Source organism: Dromiciops gliroides, chromosome 2, assembly GCF_019393635.1.
Source record: "Dromiciops gliroides isolate mDroGli1 chromosome 2, mDroGli1.pri, whole genome shotgun sequence".
NCBI classification, from domain to species: Eukaryota; Metazoa; Chordata; class Mammalia; order Microbiotheria; family Microbiotheriidae; genus Dromiciops; species Dromiciops gliroides.
Window position 1 is genome coordinate 680,191,989 of NC_057862.1, and position 26,867 is coordinate 680,218,855.

General features: G+C 43.9%; 1 protein-coding gene and 1 pseudogene across 1 annotated transcript; both read right to left on the reverse strand.

The window, feature by feature from the left end:
• Positions 1-6,485: 6,485 nt before the first annotated feature.
• NKX2-6 (NK2 homeobox 6) lies at positions 6,486-11,796 on the reverse strand. Its single transcript, XM_043980512.1, has 2 exons — positions 11,487-11,796; positions 6,486-7,069 (listed from the first exon to the last, which is right to left on the reverse strand). Exons 1-2 carry the CDS (start codon positions 11,794-11,796, stop codon positions 6,486-6,488), a joined length of 894 nt encoding a protein of 297 aa, XP_043836447.1.
• Positions 11,797-26,012: 14,216 nt separating this feature from the next.
• Positions 26,013-26,594, reverse strand: LOC122742957 (annotated as a pseudogene).
• Positions 26,595-26,867: the final 273 nt, after the last annotated feature.

Below are 26,867 nucleotides of genomic sequence, written 5' to 3' on the forward strand. Positions count from 1 at the left end.
CTTCTTTCTACAAAAGAAACAGAGGTAAGAAAAACAAAAGAATGTCCTGGCTCTGTCTGATCACCTAGGCTTCATTCAGCACCTAGAGCTGCCGAGAAGGGAGGTATTTATTCTTCATTGCCCATCATCCATGAGATCCAAGACTGCTCAATGTTGGTTAGAGTTCCGATGTTGTTCATGACTGCATCATTCTAACCTCTCTCTCTCTCTCTCTGCTTCAGTCCATTCAAGTCTTCCCAATCTCCTCTGAATTCTTCATGTTTATTCTTCTTTCTAGTGCAATAATATTCCACTACACCCATATAGCACCTTTAGAAAAAATGAAATAGTTGGGTACTTCCTTTGCTTCCAGGTTTTTGCTAACACACACACACACACACACACACACACAAATTGCTGCTCTAAATAAAGCGCTATACATGGGGTCTTTCCTTCAGTCTTTGATCACTTTGGGGGTAAAAGTCTAGTATTGATATGTCTGGTCAAAGGATATGGATGATTTAGTGACTTTTTAAAGAATATAATTCCCAAGTGTTTTCCAGAAGGGTTGAATCAATCAATTCACAAACCCCACCAATAACCCATTCATGGCCTGTCGTCCCACTGCCCTCTCAACAGTTACCATTTTCCTCTTTTCCTCACGGAGAATTTAAAGGAGTATTATTTATAATATAAAGAGCCCTTTTATAACATAAAGGAGAATTGAAAACCAGAATGATACAAATGTGACAACTTTGAAAGTTACACATTGGAATGAAGTATAGATTTTTGATACAGCCAATGCGGGAATTTGTTTTGCTTGACCATGTGTATCTATTGCAAAAATGTTCTTTTTCTTTTATATGGAGGAGGGCAGAGGTGGGAAAGAAAATAGATTTTATCAATTGAAAAATTAAATTTATTTTTTTTCTTAACAAGTATTTATTTGGGGGGGCTGGGGTAATGAGGGTTAAGTGACTTGCCAAGGGTCACACAGCTAGTAAGTGTCAAGTGTCTGAGGCCGGATTTGAAGTGTCTCAGGTCCTCCTGAATCCAGGGCCAGTGCTTTATCCACTGTGCCACCTAGCTGCCCCCATTCTATATTTTAAAAGAAAAATACCTAATAGAGATTTCCATTTTCATGTGAAATCCAATTTTTTTCTACTATATATATGGGAAAATGCTTATTTTAATTATTTTGATTAAGTTCAGAATTAAAATTAAAAAGAAGTTTAAGAAAACCAAGCAGGAAAATCCCAGCCAGTTGAATTTAGTGAGAGATTACTATGAAAATGCAGTCTTTGGCTTGAGGTCTGGTTGGTTGGTTAATTGGTACTTATTTTATTCTTTCCCTTTCGACCTCAGAAACTGTAAATGGAGGTTCAACCACAAAACTTCAGTTTCAAACTAATATCATAGGAATCATAGGATTTAAGAACTAGAAGGGATCAGAGAGATTATCTGCTTCCAAGCCTTCATTTGACAAATGCTGAAGCTAGAGCCCAGAAAGGTTGTAATGCCCTAAAAATCACAATCTAGTCAGTCACTGGAAGAGCTGCTATTTAAATCCAAGTCTTTGGGGAGGGGTGTGTGTGTGTCAAATCTAGAATCTTGTCATTAAACCATATTATATTCAACTACAGCTAGACAACACAATGGATAGAGCACTGGCCCTGAAGTTGGGAGGACCTGAGTTCAAATGTGACCTTAGATACTTATTAGCTTTGGCCACATCTGGGGCCATTGGACCCAGATGACTGTGGAAGAGAGAGTAAGGCTGGTGACTGCACAGTCCTAACTCACTTAAATCTGATTCGTTGCAAGTGGTGACATCTGTTATGGTCCTCTTCAAGAATGAAGGACAAACAATAATTATATTCAGCTAATTCTGCTAAATTGTACCCAGCCATGCTTTAATTAGATCCAGCTTAATTGTCACCTTCTGTGAGAAGCCTTCCCTGACTATTCCCAATCCATGGTACTCCTTCCTTCATTCCTTTGTTTTTAGCAGATGTGACTGGCATAGTGAAAAGAAGAATTGATTTAGAATCCGAGAACCTGACATTAAATCCTGTCTCAGACACTGACTAGCTGCATGACTCTGGGAAAATCATATTTAACCTCTGGTAGCCTCAGTTTTCTCTTCTGTAAACTGGGGATAAGAATAACACCTACTCCCAGGGTGGTTGGGAGGATGGAATGAAGCAATATTTATAACATTCCTGGTCCTTAGTAATCACTTGGTGGTTCGTGTCCTTACTTCTTCTAGTTTTCACTTCAAGACTGAAGCCTCTAATCTTATGTCTCCTAAATAGTGATAGGGGGTTGGGTATGTCCTCATCTTTATATTTCAAATCCCTTCAAACTGTCAGTTGTTTAACAGCAGTGACTTTGTCTCATGTTCTTCTAGCCCAGCATGCTGTCTGGCCCTTAGTAACAGCTTCATCGACCCTTTGTTAAGCCTGTCAATTCTATTACAGATATCCCTTCCACATCTCAGGGGTTAGAAATGGAATTTTTAGATCTGGAAAATCTGAAATTTCTTACCCTCCTTTGGTTCCAGATAAAAAGTATGATTTTTTTCTTTTTCCTTTATGGGGTGTTTACAGTACCTTATTGTAAAAGATGGGTTATTTATTTGGTCATAGGCTTTATGTAGGTCAATGTTAAGTAAAAATTCCATTTCTATGTCATCCGCTGGCCTTCCGGTGTTGTCTTTAGCTTCTACAAAACTCCTAAAATATTCCCACTTAATTTCTTATGTATTGAAACAATGATGGGCAATGTTGAGATGTGGAAGGGTTAACTGTAATTCTCCTTGACTTTCTTCAGCATTTCAACCTTATCTACTGTTTCTGGTTTTCTGTGGAAGAAAAATTATTCTTTGGGGAACTTAAAAGAAAACATTGGAATGACTTGAGAAGAGCCAGTTCTGTCCAAAGATATCTGACAAATGCTGCTTTTGCCATTTTTTCCCTGTTGAGCACCTAAAGCTCCCAGATGTGGGGACATCCAAAGAATATGAAGAGCCCTGTTTTTATTACAAACATGAGTAGAAGAGATGTAAGGGATCTTGGACCTCGTATAGTCCAACACTCCCTTGCCACCCCCCCTTTTTGCTGAGAAGGAAACAGGCCCGGAGAGGGAAAAGACCTTTTTAAGGTCACTAAATGAATAAAAGGGTAGCTAGGTAGTGCAGTGGATAGAACACTAGGCTTTGGAATCTGGAAGAGTTTATGAGTTCAAATCTAGCCTCAGACACTTACTAGCTTCCTGACCCTGGGCAAGTTAATTAACCCTGTTTGCCTCAGTTTCCTTATCTGTAAAATGAGTTGGAGAAGAAAATGGCAAATCACTTCAGTATCTTTGCCAATAAAACTCCAAATGGGCTCACAAAAAAGTCTGACCTGATTCAAGAACAACAAATCGAGAGGAGGTAAAACTGTAAACACAGAAGCAGAACTCACATTCCCCTGACCATTAAGGCATTGTCTAAGGTAGCCTTTTTAAAAATCAATTCTCTTTTTTTTTCCAGACTGATGAGATCATCAATTGAGGGAATCCTGGTGAGGAAAGTTAATCCACCAATGCAAGATCATTGAGTATCATCTGTAACTTACAACCTCAGACAGGCCTGGGGACCCTGAGAGGTTAAGTTGATTTTCCCAGTGTCACACAGTCATTGAGAGTCAAAGGAAAGAATTCCTGACTAGAAGACCAATTCTTTATTCAGTACAAGAAGCTTTCACTCTCTAACATAAAACATTTTTAAATGAATTCAAGAACTTCTCAGTATAAATATTTTCTTGGGTTCCAATGTGGATTTCATTTTAAACAGTCAACAGACATTTATTTGGATCGCCAAATTTAGAGTTGACAATAAGGACCTTTCAATTCCAATACAAAATGAATTTTAATAAAAATTAATTGTAGCATTTTTAAAAAGTGTACATAGCAAAAAATGGAGTTCTCTACAAATGGAGAGGGGAGTCATTGGAATAAGGTAGGAAAGAAGGAAATGATGGTGGGAAAATGCTGCATATTCTCCCTCTAAATATATTTGAATCATCTGATATTAAGATATATGTCACTTTCCTACTTGGCTTCAGGAAGGTCTGGGTTCAAATCCTTTGTTAACACTTCTGGCAACAAGGAAGTTAGGTAGATTATTTCTAACTCATCTTCCAGCTCTAAATCTGCTGCTATTAGCATTGATGGAGGTAGTTTCCCACACAGAGAAAGCCACCCATCCTTCCCATATTACAGCAAGTGACATAGAGCCAAATACCCTTTGTTCTCTTGGAATCCAAAGAGACAGGATTGTGATAACATTGGCACATAATGAAACATTCAAGTTTCATTATAGAAAAGTGAATGGCCCAGGAGTTAAACATTGATTCAAAATCAAATGGGAGGGGGCAGCTAGGTGGCGCAGTGGATAAAGCACGGGCCCTGAATTCAGGAGTACCTGAGTTCAATTCCGGCCTCAGACACTTAACACTTACTAGCTGTGTGACCCTGGGCAAGTCACTTAACCCCAATTGCCTCACTAAAAAAAAACAATATCAAATGGGAGAAAAACATCAGGACTGGATTTTTCTCACCACATGTTTACCAAAAGAACATTTCCCAACCGAGCTCTGGATCTTAATAAAAATATATATATTTGCATTTGATTTCATCTCTTTCAGTCTAAACATCTCTCAGCACCTTGATCTCAGGGCATTTTCTGGGTAATCATAGCCATGCCAGGAAGTCTGTGTTTATTTACCAGTCACCAGATGACACATCTTACTGCACCTCCCGTTTCTTAGTCTAAAACTTAGAATCTTTTTTTTTTTTCTAGACTGATAGAAATCTTTGGGATAAAATTGAAGGAAGACAAGGGATTGGATAAAAATGGCTCGAAAGACTGAATTATCTTTGCTCTTTTCTTTAGCTATTGCATCTGAAGACTGAGAATTCCTGCCTATGCATCTTGAAATTTCAGCACTCCCTTTGAAATTCTTGTTTTGAGGAGAGGAGGTGAAAGCTTTGATTGACTTCCACACAAAATTATGCATCAATTTCACTATTTAAAAAACTTACTCCCTCCTGTAAATTACAGGAAAACCAAACCAAACCAAAATAGGGACCAGTACGTTAGGAACAAAAAAGAGAAAGGGATCTATTTCCCAAGGATATGACACTGAGATGGTGGAAATAAACTGGGGTGGGCTTTCACTAATGAAACACCCTTTCTGTGAGGTACCTGACATAGGAGGGATTGAATCCCCAAAGGAGGATCAGCTCCCAGTGACACTGAGCATCTTTGAGGGCTGCTCTGTGGCCTCGGAAAAAAAAGTCTGTCCTCTACTTTTCCCTCTCGCCTTCCTGCGTCCCTTTTCTTCTCCTAATCTCGCCTCTCCACTTCAGTATTAAATCGGGAAAACTAGAGAATCTATTCCCACTTTTCCATTGGTCCAAAGGGGAGTTTTCTCCTTCATACCACAGATTAGGAGTCAGGAAATAGCGGGATTTCAGTTCTACCTCTGACAGGTACGATTTGTGACCAGGAACAAGTCGCTTCACCCCTGAGTTGCCTCACCCTTAAAATAAGGATAGCAGTAACACCACCGGCACCGCCTCTAACACCAGGTCGTTGTGAGGGTCAGTAAAGCATTTTGCAAACCTGAGTACAATCTAAAAGTGCTCTCTGAAGTTCAATGGTTATTAGCAGACCTAAAGATCTGTCAGTGAGGGGTTGTTGGGTGGGCAGTAGGACTTGGGACCAATGGTTTAGATCCAGAAGGGACGTTAGAGATCAGGAAACCAAGGCCCATAGAGTGGAAGTAATTAGCCCAAGGTCTCACAGGTAAGAAGCTGCAGAACAGCTACCATCCTATGGCTCCAAATCGACCGCTTTCCACTGCAACGAGAGGCCTTCGAGACCAGCCTTACTTCTGTGAAGGAATTAGGGAGTGGGTGACTAACCTATCCACAGAATATCTGCCCCTGGCTTGGGGGTGAGGAGCTTTGGCGGAAGGGGAGGAAGAAGCACATTGCACACAGTAGGAAATTAAATAATGCCAGTTGAATGAATGAACATATTGAAACATGCTGATGGGTTGCGTCAGATCCTTTGGGTATTCCTTACTCTAGGTTAAGAAGAACACGAAGTCTAGTTTGGGCTCTGCCAAGTGGCCATGCACGTCACTTTCTTGCTCTAGGCTCTACTTCTCTCTCACCTGCAAAAGAAAAGGCTCGAAGTCGACAATCTCTAAGGTGACTTTTACTTAAAAACAAACAAACAAACAAACAAACAAACAAAAAATCCTGGGGCGATTGCTGTCTGGCCATGTAGTCAAGAGATGAAAATTAACCAAGAGTGGAGTAGACAGAGCCTCTTGGAGAGGGATTGTCGGAGCTCGGGTGAGGGAGACAGCCAGTCGGGAGCAATCGCCCTGGATGCCAATGTCCCCTCTCCGCACCACAGTCCGGAGGTACAGGATGCGGGACGTCGTATCTCACCAGGCCCTGACGCCCTGTAATGTGGCTTGCAGTTGTCCCTGGGAGCTCTGGGCCGACTGATCCGCCACGCCGAAGCTCAGATTCGCTCGGGGGCCTGAGGACTGGTAGCCGCTGGCGGGAACGGCGCTGTAAGGGGCGCCGTAGGTAGGTAGGTAGGGGGCGTAGGATGGCGCGCTGTAGGGCTGGCCGTCAGCTCGCAAGCAGGGTCTGCCGTCTCGAACCAGCACCGGTACCGCCACTCTGCGTGCCGACGGTGGCGGGGGCGGGAGCGGCTGGCCAGCCAGCTCCAGGGACGCGTCCTGCCGTTGTCGCTTGCACTTGTAGCGGCGGTTTTGAAACCAGATCTTCACCTGAGTGGAGGTGAGCTGCAGCGCGCGGGCCAGGTGTTCGCGCTCGGGCGCGGACAGGTACCTCTGCTGTCGGAAGCGGCGCTCCAATTCGAACACCTGTGCCTGCGAGAAGAGGACGCGGGGCTTCCGTCGCGGACGAGCCTTGGAGCGCTCAGCGCAGGGGCCTCCGGGGCAGCCCGAGCTGCTGCCGATGCTGTCCTCCGCTGCCCTCTCCCCGCCCTGGCTTTGCCCTGCAAGCAAACGAGACAGGACCGAGAGGGAGACAAGAGCATGAACAGTCCAACCTCTTCCACCCGAATTTGGACAGCCAGGATGGTTTTATTTCCAAGAACGCTCCCCCTCCCTCCCTCCCTCCCTCCCTCCCTCCCTCCCTCCCTCCCGTGAAGCCAGAGTTAGAGATAGAGGATGTGAGTTCCAATTCCATCTCTGCGAGGGAGCCTGGAAGTAGTGGACAGAACGTTAAACATGAAGCCAAGGCATGTGTGCGTTTAACTTCCGCTTGGGACACATAGCTGTGGGACCTGGACCAGACATTTAGCTTTTCTCTGTGCTTCAGTTTTCTCATCTGTAGAACGGGGGTGCTTACTTTAGGAATATACTACGGCATACACAAAGTGCTTTGTAAGTCTTAAATTCCCTTTCAAAAGCTAGCTAATTATGGTGTGACCTAGGGCAACTCACTGCACTTCTGGGCCTCAGTTTCCCCTTCTGTAAAATGAAAAGGTTGAAATAGATCACCACCCGGCTTCCTTCCAGCCCTAGAATTTAGCGAGACAACGAAGAGTATTGGAGGTGGACATTCGTTTTTGCTCGACTACATAGTTAGGAGGAGTTTGTTTTTCCTTTTCCGTTTGTTTTTTTCTTTTCCAATGGGTGGAGGAGGTAGCAGGGGAAAAATGCTCATTAGTTTGGAAAAAAAATGTGTTTTAAAAGTCATGCGGTAGGGCAGCTAGATGGCGCAGTGGATAGAGCACCGGCCCTGGATTCAGGAGTACCTGAGTTCAAATCTGGCCTCAGGCACTTAACACTTACTAGCTGTGTGACCCTGGGCAAGTCGCTTAACCCCAATTGCCTCACTAAAACAAACAAACAAACAAAAAAAATTCATGCGGTCAAAGCTCTAGGGCCGGAAGGGACGCCAGAGGCCAACTAGTCGAACTGGATCTTTTTTAAAAAAATAAAAGTATTTTATTATTTTCCAGTTACATGTAGAGACAGTTTTCAACATTTGTTTTTATACGGTTTCTAGTTTCAAATCCAAATGCATCTTTTTAAAGATGAAGAAACAGGTTTCGGCCTAGGTTAAGTGGCAGTTACTTAGGCCGCAGGTGATCGGGTGAATTCTGAACCCAGGTCTCGGGATTCCAAAGCCACTACACCACAATTGAGAGCTCGTGAACTAACCAGCAGTGTGACCACGGTCTAGACAAGCGATTCACCTGTTTCCCTAGATATAAAATTGGAGTCAATAATACTCCCACAACCATGGGGCTGAGGTGAGGAAAGCGCTGTGTAGACCGGTAAGTGGTCTCCTACGCATGAGCAATTATCATTCTTCTCTTCTCTGACGTCTGCCCACGTTGTCTATACAGTATCTCAGATCCATGGTTTGTCTGTGTTGGGCCTCAGGTAGCTGATGCAGATGCCTAACTCTCTTGGCCAAATTTCGTGAGTTGTCCGAGGAAAACGTATCACGCGGCCGTCAATTGTCTGATGATTAACCTCTTAGCGTTGTGAGGCTGCTGTCCCTGGACACAGCACTTTTACCAATGTATTGCTAGGCTGGTACGACGAGTTTCCTGAGCTTGGTGGTACCTGCCACACAGCTACTAATGCAATACTCCCAATGCAGAGAGCTGACTAGGTAGGTCATTTTCCTGCTTTCCATTGTAGAGGCTGATATTTATTTCCTCTGTCTCTGTTTTTTCCCTTCCTCCTCTCCCTCGCTCCCTCTTTCCCCCTCCTTTCTTCTCACTGTCTCTTCTCACTCATTTATCTTTCTCTGTCCTCTTTCTACGTGTTTCCCTGTCTTTGTTTCTCTTTCTTTGCCTCCGTCTGTCTTAATCTCTGTCGCTCCCTCCTCCCCTCAATATTTCTCGCTTCGATCTCTCCTTTCTTTCCGTCTCTACCCTCTGTTTCTGTCTCTCCATCTGCCTCATTCTCTCTGTCCTCTCTCCTCCTCTGTCTTGCTCTCCTCTCTGCATGTCTTCGTATCTTTGTTTCTCAAGTGGGCGCGCGCGCGCACACACACACACACACACACACACACACACACACACACACACACTGCTTCTAAGGTGCCTCCAAAATTTCTCTACCTTCTTCAAGACTCAGGGCTGCGCTTCAAAGAATGAGAGAGGGAAAAGATGCATCTGGCAAACCCACCCGGAGGACGGAGTCCCAATCTAACCTAGCTTCCTCCCATGGCTGGGGAGAAAGAAAGACGCACAGACTCCAGTATTTACAGGGAGATACACGTGAACCTTTGTTCTTAAGCAATTGTCTCAGAATTTTGGACAAATGGGGGAAGAGGCCGAGACGAGAATGGAGAATTGGGCTGTCCAGAGTTCACATCGGCTAATCATCTTGGTGATTATAAATAGTTTGGGAGACCTCGGGCCGGTGTCTTTACTTCTCTGTCAGTTTCCTCGCCATGCCAACTTTGAGAACTCCAAGGTCCCTGATGCCTCTCAAATCCCAGTGATTTGGAGAGTTGGAAAGAGGAGCCCCCCCCCCCCGCCTGGTGTCCTGGTCCTTACTTGACGGAGAGGACGGGAATGGAACCCGGAGCTAACACCGCGAGCTACGCCCCTTAAATTACCTGGAGTTTACTGATTTCAGTTTCAATAGCAATTTCAACCCAAGCGTTAAACTTCCCTACGGGGTAGCTTTTCAGTCAAATGGTTTCGTATTTGGAAAAACACGAACCGAAGACCCATACCAGAGCTCTCTATCCCCGCAGCGTCTGGAGGAACCCTCTTCCTCTGTTCCTCGGTTCCCCGGCGTTCAACGCCCAAGGGTCTAAACAGCTGGAGGTTCTGGAATATGTGGGAGTGCCGCCTCCGCCCAGGAGAAACGGGATTGCCCGAGAATTGCCTGGCTGGGACCTCGGCTCCCCTGCCCGCCCCACCCTACCCCAGAGGGTCACTCGGCGCCTCGGGTCCCTAGCTTTCTTGGTTTAGAATTTTGTCCTGAAAGTTGACGGTTGTAAGTGGCCAATGGACACTTTGCAGAAAGGATAATAATCTCGACAACACATTTTCTTGGCGCTTTTAGAAGTTTACGAAACACTTCACTCCCCATGGTTTTGGGACTGCGGTAGTTCGCCTAATCCCCATTTTATGGCTAGGGGAAATTAAGGCTAGGACAGACAGGTAGAGCGGCTTGTCAGATTCCTACAGCTACTAACTGTCGGAGCTGGGATTCAAACCCTCCTTCCCCCCCAACCTCCTCATCAATATCCCAGCCCTAAGAGCTTTCCCCTTAGAGCCAGGAGCCCCGGGTTTGAATCCTAGGCACTTCCCCTATCCCCTAATTGTCTAGGCTCCCCGCCTCTGGCTGCAGGGGAGGCTGGGAATCGGCTGTGCTCTGCAGAGGGAACCTGGGGCCTGGAGCTCACCCAGAGGCTGGCTGTCGGGGGTTTAGGTCCAGAGGCACCCCAAGGCATCAAATTAGAGCCGGAAAGAACCTTGGGTATCATTCATCCTTTCACAGACGAGAAAACTGAGGCCCAGAAAAGTGTGGAAGTGAAGGGGGGAGGCGGAAGAATATATGAGCCTGCAGAAAGGCGAAGCGGTAGGATTTGGGGATGGTTCTCATTCTCCCCGCTCAGCGCTTTAAACTTTAAAAAAATCCTCCCGTACTCTTCCGTCGCATCTCTCAAACAGTACCCTGAGACAGGGAGGATGCCATCCTGCTCGTTTTAGAGATTTTTTTTTTGAGGGTGGGGGAGACTTGCCCAAGGTTAATCGGCTGATCAGTAGCAGAGCCTGAAATCCAAGCATTCTTCTCCAACTTGTCCGCTCCGCCAACCGATTTCGGGGCCCTTTATACAGTACCGCTTCCCACAGCATCCCGTCCGAGCTCCGGAGCCCGAAGGAAGCTCGGACATGGTCTAGTCCAAAGCCGTCCTTTTACAGATTAGGAAACTGCATTTCAGGAAAGCTGAGTGATTCCCCCAAGGACACACATAGCCTGAGTGTGACCTCAGGTCCTCCGACTCTGAGCCCGACTCTCTACCATAATCATTCAGTGAGTAATGGAGACTGTTACTCTGTTTTGTTTTGCTGTGGTCTTTTGTGTTTTGATGGGAGATGGGTATCGGTGGGGAGTGAGCTAAGGAGGTCACAACTGAGTTACTATTTCCTTTGGGTTTAAAGCATTTCATTGAGAGATGAATAGGTAGGGTTTGACGAAGATGGGGAGGGAGGCTGGCTACCTGAGAAAATGACTGTGGCCATGGTGTGTCTTGCAGATTGAGATGAAAGGTACAGATCAGTCCCGGCGCCTTGGCCGTGCGGTTGGAATTCTATCACTGATTTAGGGAGGGTGTGTGTGGCCTTTTGGGTGCAAGGAGAAAAAAGGACAAAGCCTGAGCGGCCCTCTCGGGCTCTCCTCCCCAGGGTGGGCTAGGAGCCTTTTACTCACTTGTCATCCCCGCCGTCTCCGTGGTGACCTCAAGGACGGTGTCACAGCAGCTTCCTAAGGTTTCGAAGTCTTCCTTGGCCGTGCTCCTGGGCCAGCAGCGATTAGCACCTCGAGTCCCGTGGCTGGAGGCTGCGGCCCCGGGCCTTTTGTGTGGGTCCTGGGCCCCAGGAGACAGCTGGGATTCCTGCGCCCTGAGCGCATTGGGGCTAGGGAATACAGCACAGTTGGGCTGGGGGAAGCGCTGCTGCTGTTCCGGACGCAGGATGTCTCTGACCGAGAAGGGCGTTGAGGTTATGGGGCTCGATAGCATCCTGGCTGCAGCGTGTGGAGGGAGCCCCGGCCCAGCCCACAGCGGCCCCAGGTGGTCTGTGCCTGGCAATCGGAAAGCACTGAGGCTCGGGGCACTCCTGTCACCTCCAGCTCAGCGGGAGGTACCCAGTGGCTCTACCTCTCCAGTACAGCCTCGGAGGCGTCCCCATCGGCTTAGGGGGACCAGGGGCTGGGAATGGGGAGGCTGCTAGCCTCATTGGCTCCCCTTGAAACCACGTGAATCTAAGCTTTACCTTCTGGCCCGAAGCCATCTCACTTCCCCTCCCCTTTCCAGTTCTGACAATCTGTATCGCCCCATCTCCGTCCTTTTCCATCCTTAACCCTCCTGCGCCCCCCTACCCCTCCAATAGGGAATACCGTATTAACCTTTGAAACGCATGGGTCACCGTCAGGCCTTCTGTCCTCCAAACTGGGAACGCGATGGCATGTGAAAGACCTTATCTGCATAAATACGACGCGAGCAGTAAGTGATCTGGGACGTTGGAGTAGGTGTGGGCTTAGCTCAGCTGGGCCTGCAGAAAGGGCTGAGGTGAAGGAAGGGGCTTGGTGAATTGGGTTTCTACCAATGCTGTCGATCCCGTTTGTGTCCATCACAGCTCTTGCTCTCTGTATCGCTCTTTATTCAAGGGCGGGGGGAGCGTGGAAAACTGAGGCACAGAATTGAAGGATGAACCAGCACTAAGATTCTAGGAACCTTGGCTTCCAGTTGGATTCTCCGCTCCTCCAAGTAAAGGAAGAGCAGTTTGCAAAGAAATCCGTACCAGGGAGCCAGAGGCTGTCTCAGGACCCCGGAGGGTCTAGCTCCTCTCTGCTGAAAGGGAAGAAGATACGGAGGTTTCGAAGAGGCAGAAACCTCTCCCAGCAAACCCACGTGGAGTGGGGCTGGTCTTTGAAGAGGCCTCTACCGGAAGTTGGAAAGAGACTCACAAAGGCAGAAATGGTAGGCTCTCTCTAAGAGACTGGAAAGTCCCACTATAGCATTAACCCGGCGTCCCGGCTTGACTTGGAAACAAAACAGACAGACAGACAAACAAACAAACTGCTAGAACCTGGTCCCTGAAGTCTCTTTTGGATTGGGAAGGAATGGCGGGAGACTACGGGGAACAGTTGGGGAAATGAACTGATCTCTCTCCGACTTAACAGTTTCTGGCCAACTCTAACCTTCCCTATTCGCCGGTGGAGAGGTAGCTCTTCCCAAGGGAGCTTCTCAGCTCCAGGGCATTTAGACTTCCTAGGACTTCCCAATGTTCCTACAACAGTCTCCCGTCAGTAATCAGTCGGCCTCTTTGGCAGACCCCCAAGATGGGAGCTCGCTATATGGGGGTGGGAGGAGAGCAGCCCATCTGGGCAACTGGCTGCCGCTCCTAGTCCCCCTTTCTCCGGCTGCCTCCCGCCTCCTTCTTCAGACCCTTTTCTGGTTTCCCTCGTCTCCCTCCTTTCTCTCCCCCTTTTCTCTTACTTTTTCTTGTCTACAAGGTTACTATGTAAAATAACACGAACCGGATTTCTAGCCCCTCTGCCCCAACCAACTCGCTCGATGTTGTGTTCATTTATTTATTTAGTAGTTAGGCTATATCTATGTATTTTCGTGGCGCTTCCCCGAGAGAATAGAAGCGACTCGCTTTGATTTTTCTTTACGTGCATCAGAGCTAAGCCCAGTGCCGGGGGAAGACGGTAGGTGCTTAATAAATGCTTGCAAAATATTTTAACGCCTCAGCTGATCTTAGTGCCAGGGCTTCCAAGGCACACCCTAATATGTTGAAAATGGGTATTTTGCGTCCACTTTCTATCTGTCTCTTTAAAGCATACAGCTATTAATTTAAAAAATATTTTCATCTTTAAATGAAAATGCCCTTTAGAATTGCGTTTTCAGTAAACAGAATAAAACTCCCCGCAGTTTTTCTATGTGCTGCATGTCTTGTCCCAGTGTTCCCTCCCACGGAATTCGAAGGCTCCCTTTTGCTGCTTTCCCCCACCCCACAGCAGGCACTGGGAGACCTTCACCACAATTGTTGCTCCCAATCACAGTGACTGAGACAGTGACAATCATTTATTCCTTGCTGGCGGGTCTTCAGATTATGAGGGTGTCCAGGTACAGCCAAAGTTCTACTGTTCAGATGGGCCACAGCCTTTGGTTGCTAGTTGAGACTCATTGGAAATTTTGGCTCGAGTATTATTTCTCGTTATATAGATATGTGTGATGCTTGTATGTGGGGGGGGAGAGAGAGGGAGGGAGGGAGGGAGGGAGGTAGAGAGAGAAGGAAGGAGGGAGGAAGGGAAGGGAAGGAGGAGGGAAGGAGGGAGAGGGGGGGAGGAGAGAGAGAGAGAGAGAGAGAGAGAGAGAGAGAGAGAGAGAGAGAGAGAGAGCAAGAGAGCAAGAGAGCCCACTGGGATCCCATTAGAGTCTCAAAATGCTCTAAAGTAGTCAACATGAATATTTTATTCCCATTTTATAGCTAGAGAAACTGAGGCTTAATGAGATCTCCTTCCTTTTCTGACTGCTGGAGGAATCCTGAACTTTAAGTCCAAGAAACCTTGTTGAACTGAATTGAACTGGTAACACTGATTAAGGAAGGATTGTGATAGGTACCAGTGTAAGGGGAAGTCTCTTGAAAGATAACATGTGACAAGGATGTAATTGGGGTCTTTTAAATTTTTTTAACTTTTTTATTTTTTCCAATTAACAAGTATTTACTTTTGCTTATTTTCTCTCCTTCCTACTCCCCAACTTGAAGGAAAAGGAAGAAAAACAAGCCCCCTATAACAAATGTGCACAATCAAGCAGAACAAATTTTCCAATTGGTCCAAAAATGTATGTCTTATTCTGAATCTGGAGTCCATCACCTCTCTTTCAGAAGATGGATAGCCTTTGGGTCCTCTGGAATCACAGTTGGTCACTGAACTGATAGGAATTCTTAAAGACTTTTGTTTGTCTTTGCATTGTTGTTATTGTATAATTTCTTCCCTTTTTTGTACACCTCACTTTGCATCAGTTCATATAAGTCTTCCCAGGTTTCTCTGGAACTTTCCCTTTCATCATTTTTTTAAAATAGAAAATTCCACCACATTCATATACCACAGTTTGTTCAGTCATTCTTCAATTGATGGGCAACCCCTCTGTGCTTTTCCACTACAAAAACAGCTGTTATAAATATGCCTATACATAGGGATCTGTTTTTTATTTCTTTCTTTGATTTCTTTGGGACATAGGTCAGGTTGTGGAATTGATGGGTTAAAATTAGGTATGCCCAGTTTAGTGACTTTTTGGGCAGAATTCCAAATTGCTTTCTTTCATGTCTCTAACCAACCAATCCCCAGCTCTACTGAAGGGCATTGATATTCCTGTTATCCCACAGCCTCTCCAACATGTCATTTTCTTTTTTGTTTATCTTTGCTGATCTGATGGGTGAAAGGTAAGAGAACCTTCAGCTTGCTTTAATTTTTATTTCTCCAATTATTTAGAGCATTTTTATAGGACTGTGGTTAGATAGAATTTCTTCCTTTTCAAACTGCCTGCTCCTATCTTTTGATCTTTTATCTAAACAGTTTTACCTGGAGCTTAAATTATATATGAAGTCCCCAAAGAGATACCTTTGTATGTCTCAAAGGGAGAGACAAAGACCTGAGTTTTAGCCTATCTTCTTTTCAGGGGTCAAGTATTGGATGGCAAGGGGCACTAGCTATGGGGAAAACAAACAAACAGACAAACAAAAAAGCAAACCCCAAGCAGTTTGGGATTACTACTCTGTGAGGCTCTTCCAGAAGACATTTGGCTCACGTAGTCATTGGCAATTTACTAGGCCTGAAAAACCCCTCTCTGAACTTTTCTCTGTCTGCTTTCTACCCCCTGGCTTTTTCTGTCTCTCCGTTCCTTTCTGCTCCGCCTCTTTGTCTCTTGCTGTCTCCGTGTTTGCGTTTATCTGTCTCTCCCTCTTGGTCTCTCTGTGTCCTCTGTCCGAGAACAAGGTTGCAAAACGGTGACTTGAGGGTGTGCCCCTTGGGGGGGGGACCTCTTCCTCCTTTCCCTTAGATGGTGGGAGGCACTACGCCTTTAGAAGAGACTTATCCTAGGTCAGGAAGAGAACCCGTAGGTGATGGATCGAGGGCGGGGAGGGAGAGTCCTGCGGCTGGAGGAGAAACCCAGGTGTGGAAGCCGAGGAATCTGATTCCTTATCTCGAGGGCACCGCCGGGAGGGTCACAGAATCTGCGCTTCAGGGGCTGCCAGAGATAATGTGGTACAAGCCAACCTACCGGATGCCTCCGTGGGACAAGAGGTCGGACAGACTGTGCCTGCAGCCCACTAGAGCTCACCAGCCCGGGAGGCAGTCCCCTTCGCCACTCGGGGACTGCTCTCAGGGTTGGGAAGTTATTTTCTTTATGCCGCGCCTTTCTGCGTCTTCCGACTTGCAGAGGGAATGTGCGCTCACATCTGTCTCTTGCTCATTATTGGGTGAGCTAGGACACGTTATAGAACTTTCCGAAGCATTTGTAAAAGTGAAGGCTCTGTCTCCTGAGGTCCGTTCCAGGGCTAAATTTGTGATCCTAATCTTGCCCACTAGGACCACGATATTCAAAGATTCTGCCAGTCGGCTCTGGCCTCCAACCGTGGGCCCTGTAGGAGGGAATGTTCCCCAGCCGTAAACTGGCCCAGGCCGGGCAGCAAATTTAGCAAAAAGACGCTTTTTAAAAAAATGGCTGGTCCTTTCCCTCGGCTCTTTGGCGGCGGGGGGGGGGGTACTATGTGGGGGAGGGGACGGAAGAAGACTGAGCTGCGAGGCAATAAAACCAATCTGGGCGATTAGCGTCCATTAAGATCGCATTAGCCCCAGGATTTCCGAGATAAGGGCTGCTGGACGCCGGGTTGGGGCTTTCAGGCCCTGACAGACTGGGGCGGGACGGGGGAGAGGTTTGGCCGCGCTCCGAGCTACCCCTGAGGCCCACAACCGCAGGAGACCGGAAACCTTTAGGCTCTGCCCCCGACTGACTCCTCCAGCTGTCAGAAAGGGAAGTAGATCTCGTCACTCTGCCTGAGTGAAGTAGCTGGGGCTGGGGGCGGGGGTGGGGGGCAGGTTCTAGCCCCAGTCTTCAGAAAGGGTTCCTAAATCCCGAAATATGTGGCCCTACTCCTGATTCCTCTCACTCGGATTTATCCCATCATTTCGTGCATCAGAGGATAACCCTACTCTCCGCCAAGAAGTCCCGAAGACCCGAGTTCGGATTCTGCCCGTTGTGCGAACCTGGCTAAGTCTCTTAAGTTTTTTGAGCCCTAGTTTTCTTATAAGTGGAAAAGAGGAATAATTAAATCAATATGCATGTATTAAGCGCTTCAGTGTACCAGTCACCGTGCTAGACACTGAACCAAAAGTGAAACAGTTCCTGAGCTCAAGCAACTTTCATGTTAAAAGGGGGGAAGCAGCAAATAGACACAAAAAGACCCGAAGGTAGTTTAGAATGGGTACTAGCAGCACCCACCTTGGGCTTGTCGTGAAAGCCAAATGAGATAAGGGCTGTGAAGAGCTTTGCAAACCATAGGACGCTTTGTGTCTGCTGGTGTCCTTGGTTTCTCAACTAAAATTTTAATTCAACATTTACTAAATGGGACCGCTAGGTGGCACAGTAGATAGAGCACTGGACCTGGAGTCAGAAGGACCCGAGTTCAAATATGACCTCATACACTTACTGGCTGTGTTACTCTGGGCAAGTCCCTCAACCCTTTTTACCTCGGTTTCTTCATCTGTCAAATGAACTGGAGAAGGAAATGGCAAGTCTCTCCAATATTTTTGTCAAGGAAACCCCAAATGGGGTCACAGAGAGTCACAAACAACATTATTAAACACAATTTCCAGGCTTATACTCAGCATTGGAGATTTAAAAACACGGCAATGGCTGTCCTCTCAAGAAGGTTACCTTCCAATGGGGGCTATTCAACATGCAGACAAATAAGTAAAAAAAAAAGTGTGTTTGTTTGTTTTTAGGTAGCAGAGGCTTACACCTGACTGATAAGGAAGATATTGACTGCTGTGTTCTTTCTGCATAACCTTGGCTGAGACTGAGCAGAGCTCTGTCATTTTTATTTTTCTCATAAAACTTATTAATTCCCAAATCATTTAGAAAAAAAAATCAGACCATCTGAACCAATACTGTCTCCTCAAATACTGATACAACACTCTCTAGGAATATCAAAGCATTTAAAACTATTTCACTACTTAACTGTGTCTACATATTTTCAACTTTCCCGAAATTATCCTCTCCTTTTTATTTTATAAGATTCTTAAATATAAATTATTGCAAATATAATATATAAATATGAATCAAATATAAATACATACAAATAAATATAATATCAATGAAATTTTATCATTTTTAGGGAAAATCCAATATATGTAAATATACAGTGTGGGGGTATTATACAGTAAATCCATCATTTAATAAGTCAAAAGCTACTTATAAATATACCCTATAAAGGAAAAAGATAAACTAGTATAATCCTGTATTATTGGGAGTCTTTTACTGCTTGTGTAGTGATGCTTAAGGGTGTGTGTGGAGGGGGGGGGGAAGAGCCCCTAGACCAATGCTTTAAACCAGAGACTCAAGTAGAAAAAAATTCAGAGTTCATCAGTCAACAACATCTTTGAACTTGACTTTTCAGAAAATAGGGCCAGGGAATGGGGGTCCATTGAACCCTAAGAACATTGATGATGACCACACTGTCACTTCCACATAGGCTTATAGGACTCTGCACAGAATTAATAGTAAAGACTGGGAACATGGACTGCTGTGCTGTCCTGGACAATGAATCTCAAGTAAGCATCATATACCAATCATTTCAAGAGATAATTGAGGGAAACTTTTAGGACCAGAGCAAAGATGACTGAATAAAGAAAATCCTTAGTTTAGTTATTCCAAAATTCCCCTCTAAACAACTTCAAAATAATGACTCAAATTGAATTCTGGAGTGACAAGAACCAAAAAAAAGTCAGAGTGAAGCATTCTTCCAGCCTAAGACAACTTAGGAGGTCAGAATGAGAGTTCTGTGACACAGGGGTTGGGACTGACATGAAGCCCACATGAATGAAATGCCAGTGGTAGCAACAGAAACAGCAGCCGCTCTGGGGGCTCTCAAACCAGAGATGTTAAGGGGACCTGGCAACTTGTCAGAAAGAGATTATGGGAGACCCCAGTGCTAGCACCAAATGCAGGATGAGATGCTATCTGGGAATTCCATTTCCTATACTCACTTCTGGATCATAGTTTAAAGGTGGAGAGGAGAATTTTTGGTTAAGAGGGAGTGGAAACGGGGGCGGCTAGGTGGTGCAGTTGATAAAGCACCGGCCCTGGAGTCAGGAGTACCTGAGTTCAAATCTGGCCTCAGACACTTGACACTTACTAGCTGTGTGACCTTGGGCAAGTCACTTAACCCCCACTGCCCCCCCAAAAAACAAACAAAAAAAAAAAGAAGAGGGAGTGGAAACACTGAAGGCTGTATGGTTTTTGTTCACAAGGAATCAGGGACCCTGATTGATTAGAATCTCAAAGGATCAGAGACCCCTCGAGGCTAAGGAAAGCAGTGACCACACCTCTTCCCAGATCATACCGCCTTGGAAGCACTGAAAACTTCTAACCCCCCCAAACTAGCTCACAAAAAAGCCAGAAGATTGAGACAGTGCCCCCCTCCTTGCCCCATACAGAGAACAGAGCCCGACTTTAACATAAAGTCCCCACATCAAGAAATAGGGTGGAAAAAATCACATGTAGAAACAGGGTGGAAAAATGAGCAAACAACAGAGAACCTGTCCATAAAAACTATTATGGTTACAGGGAAGATCAAGACACAAACTCAGAAGAAGACAATGAAGTCAAAACAGCTACAAGCAAAGGCTCAAATTAAACAAATATATGAATTGGACACAAACCCCATAAGTATTCCTGGAAGAGCTAAAAATTATTTTCAAAATCAAATAAGAGGGGGCAGCTAGGTGGTACAGTGGATAAAGTACCAACCCTAGATTCAGGAGAACCTGAGTTCAAATCCAGCCTCAGACACTTGATACTTACTAGCTGTGTTACCCTGAGCAAGTCACTTAATCCTCATTGCCCCACCAAAAAAAAAAAATCAAGTAAGAATGGTGGAAAAAATTAGGTAAGGAAATTGTAAGGGCCAAATTTAGTATGGGAAGAGTTAATAGGGTAGCTTGCCTTAATCCTGGAGTAAAAAAAGAAATTAACAGCGCCTTTCAAAAACACAGAACAGGTTTTATTAATGGGAACAAATTTAAAACACAACCCAGGCACCCTGAACCTCCAGTCCAGCTAGCTTCAAAGAGCTAGCTTTGCCTCAAAACCACAAACTCACCAACACCCAAAATCTGTAGCTCTAAGAAGAATTTGTCATGTAGTCTCTTCTGTTTTTGTCTGAAGGTCAAACACAAGCAGCTGATCCAACTGTCTGCCTTCCTTTCCCATTTTACTCAGAACCAACTCTCTAACTGTCTCTCCCACCAGAAGGGGCAGTTCTTAGCCATGCTGAGTTTCCAATTGGCCCAGCACACCCACATGGGCTGTCCTTATTATAATCTGGCTAGGCCCATGTGGGTGTGGGGGAGCTTAGTTACTTAGTTTCAATAAATGTTCCCTTTGGTCAGAGTTCCTCTTGTTTGTTCAATTATCTCCCAAAGTATACACCCATCTTCTGTTGGGCTTTTCAAGCTTACATTTTTTTTCAGTCTGACCATAATAAGTCAAAGATAGGGTTATGAAAACCCCAAATCACAATTAATTCCTTACAAAATAAAAGCAAAGGAAGAAAATTATCAAAAGAGAATTAAGAGTTTGGTAAAAAGAGGCAGAAAAATACTGAAGAAAATGACATCTTTATTTGAACTCAGGTCCTCCCAACTTTAGGACCAATGTTCTATCCACTGTGCCACCTAGCTGCCACAAAAATGACATCTTTTTTTTTCTTCTTCTTTTTTTTTTTTTTTGTTAGGCAATTGGGGTTAAGTGACTTGCCCAAGGTCACACAGCTAGTAAGTGTCAAGTGTCTGAGGCCAGATTTGAACTCAGGTCCTCCTGAATCCAGGGCCGGTGCTTTATCCACTGCTCCACCTAGCTGCCCCAGAATCCTGTTGTTGACTTTTTTTTTTTTTTGGCAGGGCAATGGGGGTTAAGTGACTTGCCCAGGGTCACACAGCTAGTAAGTGTCTGAGGCCGGATTTGAACTCAGGTACTCCTGAATCCAGGGCCAGTGCTTTATCCACTGCGCCACCTAGCCGCCCCAAAAATGACATCTTAAAAGGCAGAATAGGTCAAATGAAAAAGGAGGTACAAAAATTCATTAAACAAGCAAAAGTTCATTAAAAAAATTAATTCCCTAAAAATTAAAACTGGACAAGGATAAGGAATCCATAAGATGTCAAGGAACAATAAAACAAAGTCAAAAAGTTGAAAAAATAAAAGAAAATGTGAAATATCCCACCAGAAAAAAAACTGACCTGGAAAATAGATCAAGGAGAGATAATTTATGAATTATTGGATTACTTGAAAGCCATCATCAACCAAAGAAGGTAGACACCACATTTCAAGAAATTATCAAGGAATACTGGCCTATAATGAGAGGATAAAATAGAAATTGAAAGAATCCACCCATTACCACCTGAAGGAGACTTCAAAATGATAACTCCCAAGAATATATAGCCAAATTCCAGAACTCCAAGGTTAAAGAAAAAATACTTCAAGAAGTAAGAAAGAAACCATTCAAATACCATGGAGCAACAGTCAGGATCATACAAGATTTAGCAGCTACCATGTTAAAGGAATGGAGGGCTTGGAATATGATATTTCAGAAAGCAAAAGAGCTGGGATAACAACCTCTCCAGAAAGACTGAGTATAATCCTTTAGGGTAAAAACATAAATATTTAATGAAATAGAAGACTTTCAAATTCCTGATAAAATGACCAGAGCTGAATAAAAAAGTTTACTTTCAAATATAAGACTCGAGAGAAGTATCAAAAGGTAGCTATGAAAGAGAAATAACAAGGGGCTCATTAAGAAGACACTGTGTACTCTCCTATTTGGGAAAACCATATGTGTCTTCTAAGAACCTCATTATTAGGGCAGTTAGAAGTATTGTACATAGAAAGAGGGTGCAGGAGTGAGTAGATTATGTAAAAACAAATGGATAGGCAAGAAAGAGGTATGCCCTGGGAAAAGGGGAATGGGAGAGGAAAATGGGGGAAATTATCTCACATAAAAGCAAGGAAGAGGTTTTACAGTGGAAGAGAAAGTTGTAGGGAGTGGGAGGCAATGCTTGAACTTCAATCACATAAATTGGTTCAAAAGGGAACATACAGGGGCATCTAGGTGGCAAAGTGGATAAAGCACCAGCTCTGGATTCAGAATGACCTGAGTTCAAATCTGTCTTTGGACACTTGACAATCATTAGCTCTGTGACCCTGGGCAAGTCACTTAACCCTCATTGCCCCACAACAAAAGGGAACATACACACATATGTATATACTCAATTGGTAATAAAAATCTATCTTACCCAACAGGGAAGTAGGAGTGGAAGGGGATAAAAGAAAAGGAGAAGATAAAGGAAGGAAGTAGTCAGAAGTAAAAGGAAAGTAAAAGGAAGAAGGCAGTAGTCAGATGTAAAATAGGCTTTAGAGGAAGGACAGGATAAAAAGAGAGAATGATAAAGAGAAGAAAATAGGATGAAGGAAAAGTAATCATAATTGTGAATGTGAATGTGATGGAAGCATGCATAAATCAGAAGAGGGTAGCAGAATGGCTTGGAAAGAAGCATCATACGTAAAACAGAAAGACACAGAGAATTAATATAAGGGGCTGGAGCAGAATCGATTATGCTTCAGCTGAAGTTTAAAAAAAAGGCAGGGATTGCAATCATGATCTCAAAGAAAGCAAAAGCAAAAAGAGACCTAGTTAAAGGGGATAGGCAGGGAAACTAAATTTTGCTAAAAGGAGTCATGGATGAAGTAATATAAATATGAAACATATATGCACCAAATGACATAGCAACCAAATTCTTAAAGGACAAGTTAAATGAATTACAAGAGGAAATAGACAGTAAAACTATATTGGTGGAGGAGCTCTCTCAGAGCTCAATAAATCTAAACATAAAACAAACAAGAAAGATGTCAAGGAGATGGATAAAGTCTTAGAAAAGTCATATATGCTAGAAATTAGAAGAAAACTTAATAAGAATAGAAAGAAGTATACCTTTTTTCTCACCTGTATAAGATAGAGATTTCTAGTTTTTTTTTAAATTTGCAAGCCCAATTCATTGATCTGCTCTCTATTTTACTGATGTAAGCATTTAAAGATATACATTTCCCCCTAAGTACTCTTTGACTGCATCCCATGAATTTTGGAATGTTGTCTTATTGTTGTCATTCTCTTTGTTTATTTATTTCTTCTTAGCAGTCTTATCAGCATAATTGACCACATTGCTAACAAAACCATCAAAAATCAAATGATTATATCAATAGATGCTGAAAAAGTCTTTGACAAAATGCAACACTCACTCCTATTAAAAATGCTAAGAAGCATAGGAATCAATCAATGGAGCCTTTCTTAGAACAATAAGTAGTATCTAAATGCTATAACATTTATAAAGCACTTTCAGGTTTGCAGAAAGCTTTACATATGTCATTTGATCCTCACAAATATCCTGGGAGGTAGATGCTTCTTCTCCACCTTAAAACCCAAATCACTGGCTTTCATTAAATGGTCTCAACTCAATCCTCAATGACTAATTTTTTAGGTTTTTATGGCTTAGAATGAATGTAAATAGCAATTCAATTAAATAGAAACTCTGAGGGTCTTTCCCTTCTAGATTACCTTTGTGATGGTAAATTGAACCATCTTTTGTCTCAACCCTTCCCCAGTCTTTAGTCATAGAATGGGCATGGCCTCAGACAAACTGAGACCTGGGAAAGACCTAATTTAGAAAAGCCAAGGTCAATCAGAACTTCTTGAGCCATCCACAGTCCTCTTCACCTTTGACTTGTCACTGGACTTAAATTAATCTGGAGGAGAGAGTGAGAATAATCACTTTGCACAGGGCAGCTCTGTCCACTTATATTCACTTCATTTCCAAATCAAGACATCATCCTTGTGGATGTCATTGGTCCTCTTTGAGAAGGAAGGAGAAACAACAAGTATTATCTATCAAAACCCAAGATCAAGCACTAACTGAAATGGGAATAAACTTGAAATCTTCTTAATAAGATCAGGGGTGAAGCAAGGATGTCCATTATCACCATTATTATTCAATATTTGTATTAGAAATGGAGCAATAGCAGTAAAGTAAGAAAAAGATGAAATAAAAATAAGCCATGAAGAAACAAAATCATCACTTTTTGCAGATCACATGATGGTTCGCTTACTAGAGAATCAACAGATTGATAGTGAGAAAGAACTGATTGAAAGAATGAACAGGGACAGTTAGGTGGCTCAGTGGAAGAAAGCACCAGCCCTGGATTCAGGAGGACCTGAGTTCAAATACAGTCTCAGACACTTGGCACTTACTAGCTGTGTGACCCTGGGCAAGTCACTTAAACTTCACCCCCACCCCCACCCCCAAAAAAGAAAAAATGAATGAATGAATGAAAGAAAGAATGAACAATTTCAGCAAAGTGGCAAGATAAAAAAAAACCTGCATAAATTGTCAACATTTTAATATACTGCCAACAAAACCCAGCAGTAGGGGATAGAAAGAAAAGTTCCATTTATACTAACTGCAGATGATATAAAGTACTTGAGAGGAGTCTACCAATCAAAACTAACACAGTGATTATATAAACACAAGTGTAAAACATTTTTCGCACAAATAAAAATAGTTCCAAATGATTGGAGAAATAGTAATTACTGAGCTAATATAATAAAAATGACAGTTCTATCAAAATTAATTTATTTATTCAGTGCCATACCAATCAACTATCAAAGAATTATTTTATACAACTAGAAAAAAGTAACAAAATTCATCTGGAAGAACAAAAGGTCGAGAATATCAAATGAACCGATGAAAAATGTGAAGGAAGGTGGCCTAGCTGTCCAGATTTCAAAGTATATTACAAAGTGATAATCATGAAAACAATCTGATACTAGCTAAGAAATAGAGTAGTGTATCAGTGGAATGGATTAGGTACACAATACATAGTAGTAAATGACCATAGTAATCTAGTGTTTGATAAACTCAAAGATCCAAGCTTTTAGGACAAGAACCCACTATTTGACAAAAATTGTTTTACATTAAAATTTGTTTACACCAAGCATGTGCCCCCCCCAATGGAATGATAAAAATAATTTGTTTCAGCAGTCATGAAGGTGGCTGAAGCAGGAATTTTGGAGGGATTATAACTTGGTCAAATACCCCAAATGCCAAGGTTATCCACTGTATCGTGGGCCATTGCCAGTCATCCTGACTTTTGTCTTGCCACTGGACTTCTGTGACTCTGGAATAGAGAGTGAAGCTGATGACTGTGCAACTCTGCCTTACTTGAACCCAATTCATTTGAAAGTCAAGACATCAGCTGTGGTGTCTTTGATATTCTTCATAAACAAGGACAAACAACAATTTTTATTAGAAGCTAGTCCTCTTTTGGAAACTCCCTGTTTCTGTCTATGTGAGTAACTTGCTAACATAAAATATTCCATTAATCAATACCTCAGCCAATCAGCAAGAAAGCTGATTGGCTGAATCAGAAATGGTATCAGTTTTCCACTTCCTTTTAACTGTTCCTATACAGCCCCTTTGTATGACCCAGATTTCCATGTTGTCAATTACCCCACTTGTCATAACTTTCATAATGTTATAACCAATCAGGAGTGTTTATAGTTTTATGATTGACACACCCCTGATATACTCAGTAGAAAATTGACCCACTTTCTTGTTTCTGTAAATCCTGTGAATACGCATCAATATTAGGAATATTGACAATGGACCGGAATTATGGACCTGTGAATGGCCAGAACCAAACAGAGCAGGCTAGAGACAGATCAGTCAGGAATTAAAGAGAAGTTTTATTTTCAGAGTGAGGGAAATGGTTTGCAAACAAGTACACATTTCCTGGGGCTTGACCTTAGTGGGGAGGCCCAAGGCAGTGTGGGAAGATTTTTTTGTTGTTGTTGTTGTTTTTGTCAAAAATCTTTAATGTAACAAGGAGGAGGGGAATTAGTTTTTGTAGCCTCGGCTGGTGCGGCGGCCCCTGGCATGTTCGAACTTTCGGCCCTTGGATAGGACATATGGTTTAGTGTGGCTGTGGGGAGTGCCAGGTGCCTTCCCAAAATGCCTGTATACCTCATGGCCCTTCCAGGGACCAGACAGCAGGACAGTGCCCTTGCCCTTGGGTGAGCTCATGACCAGCTGGTCGAAGGTGAGGATCTTCCCACCAGCCTTGAGGATGCAATTCCGGGCATTGCTAGTAACACAAAAGAGCACACACCTTCAGCTTGGGGACATCCTGCATCCTCACATCATCGGTCACGGTCCCAACAACCACAGCTGTCTTGTTTTCCCTGCCCAGCAGTTTCATCTTCCTGATCATTTGGGACAGGGACGGGGGGGGGGGGGGGTGGGTGTCCGATTGGTCCGGCTCATGAACAGCCTTTTCAGCACAACCTTGTTGAAAGTCGAGTTGGTTCTATGGGCCAGGAACCAGTAGAGCTTCATCAACAGCCATAGGTAGATGTCCTGGCTCTTGGGCTCCTTGCGCTGGACTTTCCGGTCCTTGTTATGGCGAATGTCAACTCCCATGCTGGCACCCTACTGAAGACCGGCCCAACCAGGAAAGCTGTGTGGGAAGATCTTAAAACTTATACTAGTGTCTTCTCATTGAGCTGTAGTATTGACAATGAGGGATACCAGCAGGAATGTGACAAATTGGACTCATTATAGGACTTTCTGAGTTTGTCTAGTGCTTGTCCAGCTCAGAGAACATCTGATGAATTATGTGATTTTGCCAGAAGGTGAGATTATTGTTTTGCTAAGCTCAGAGCATAGCTTGCTTGTTGGGCCTTAGCTCTGGAA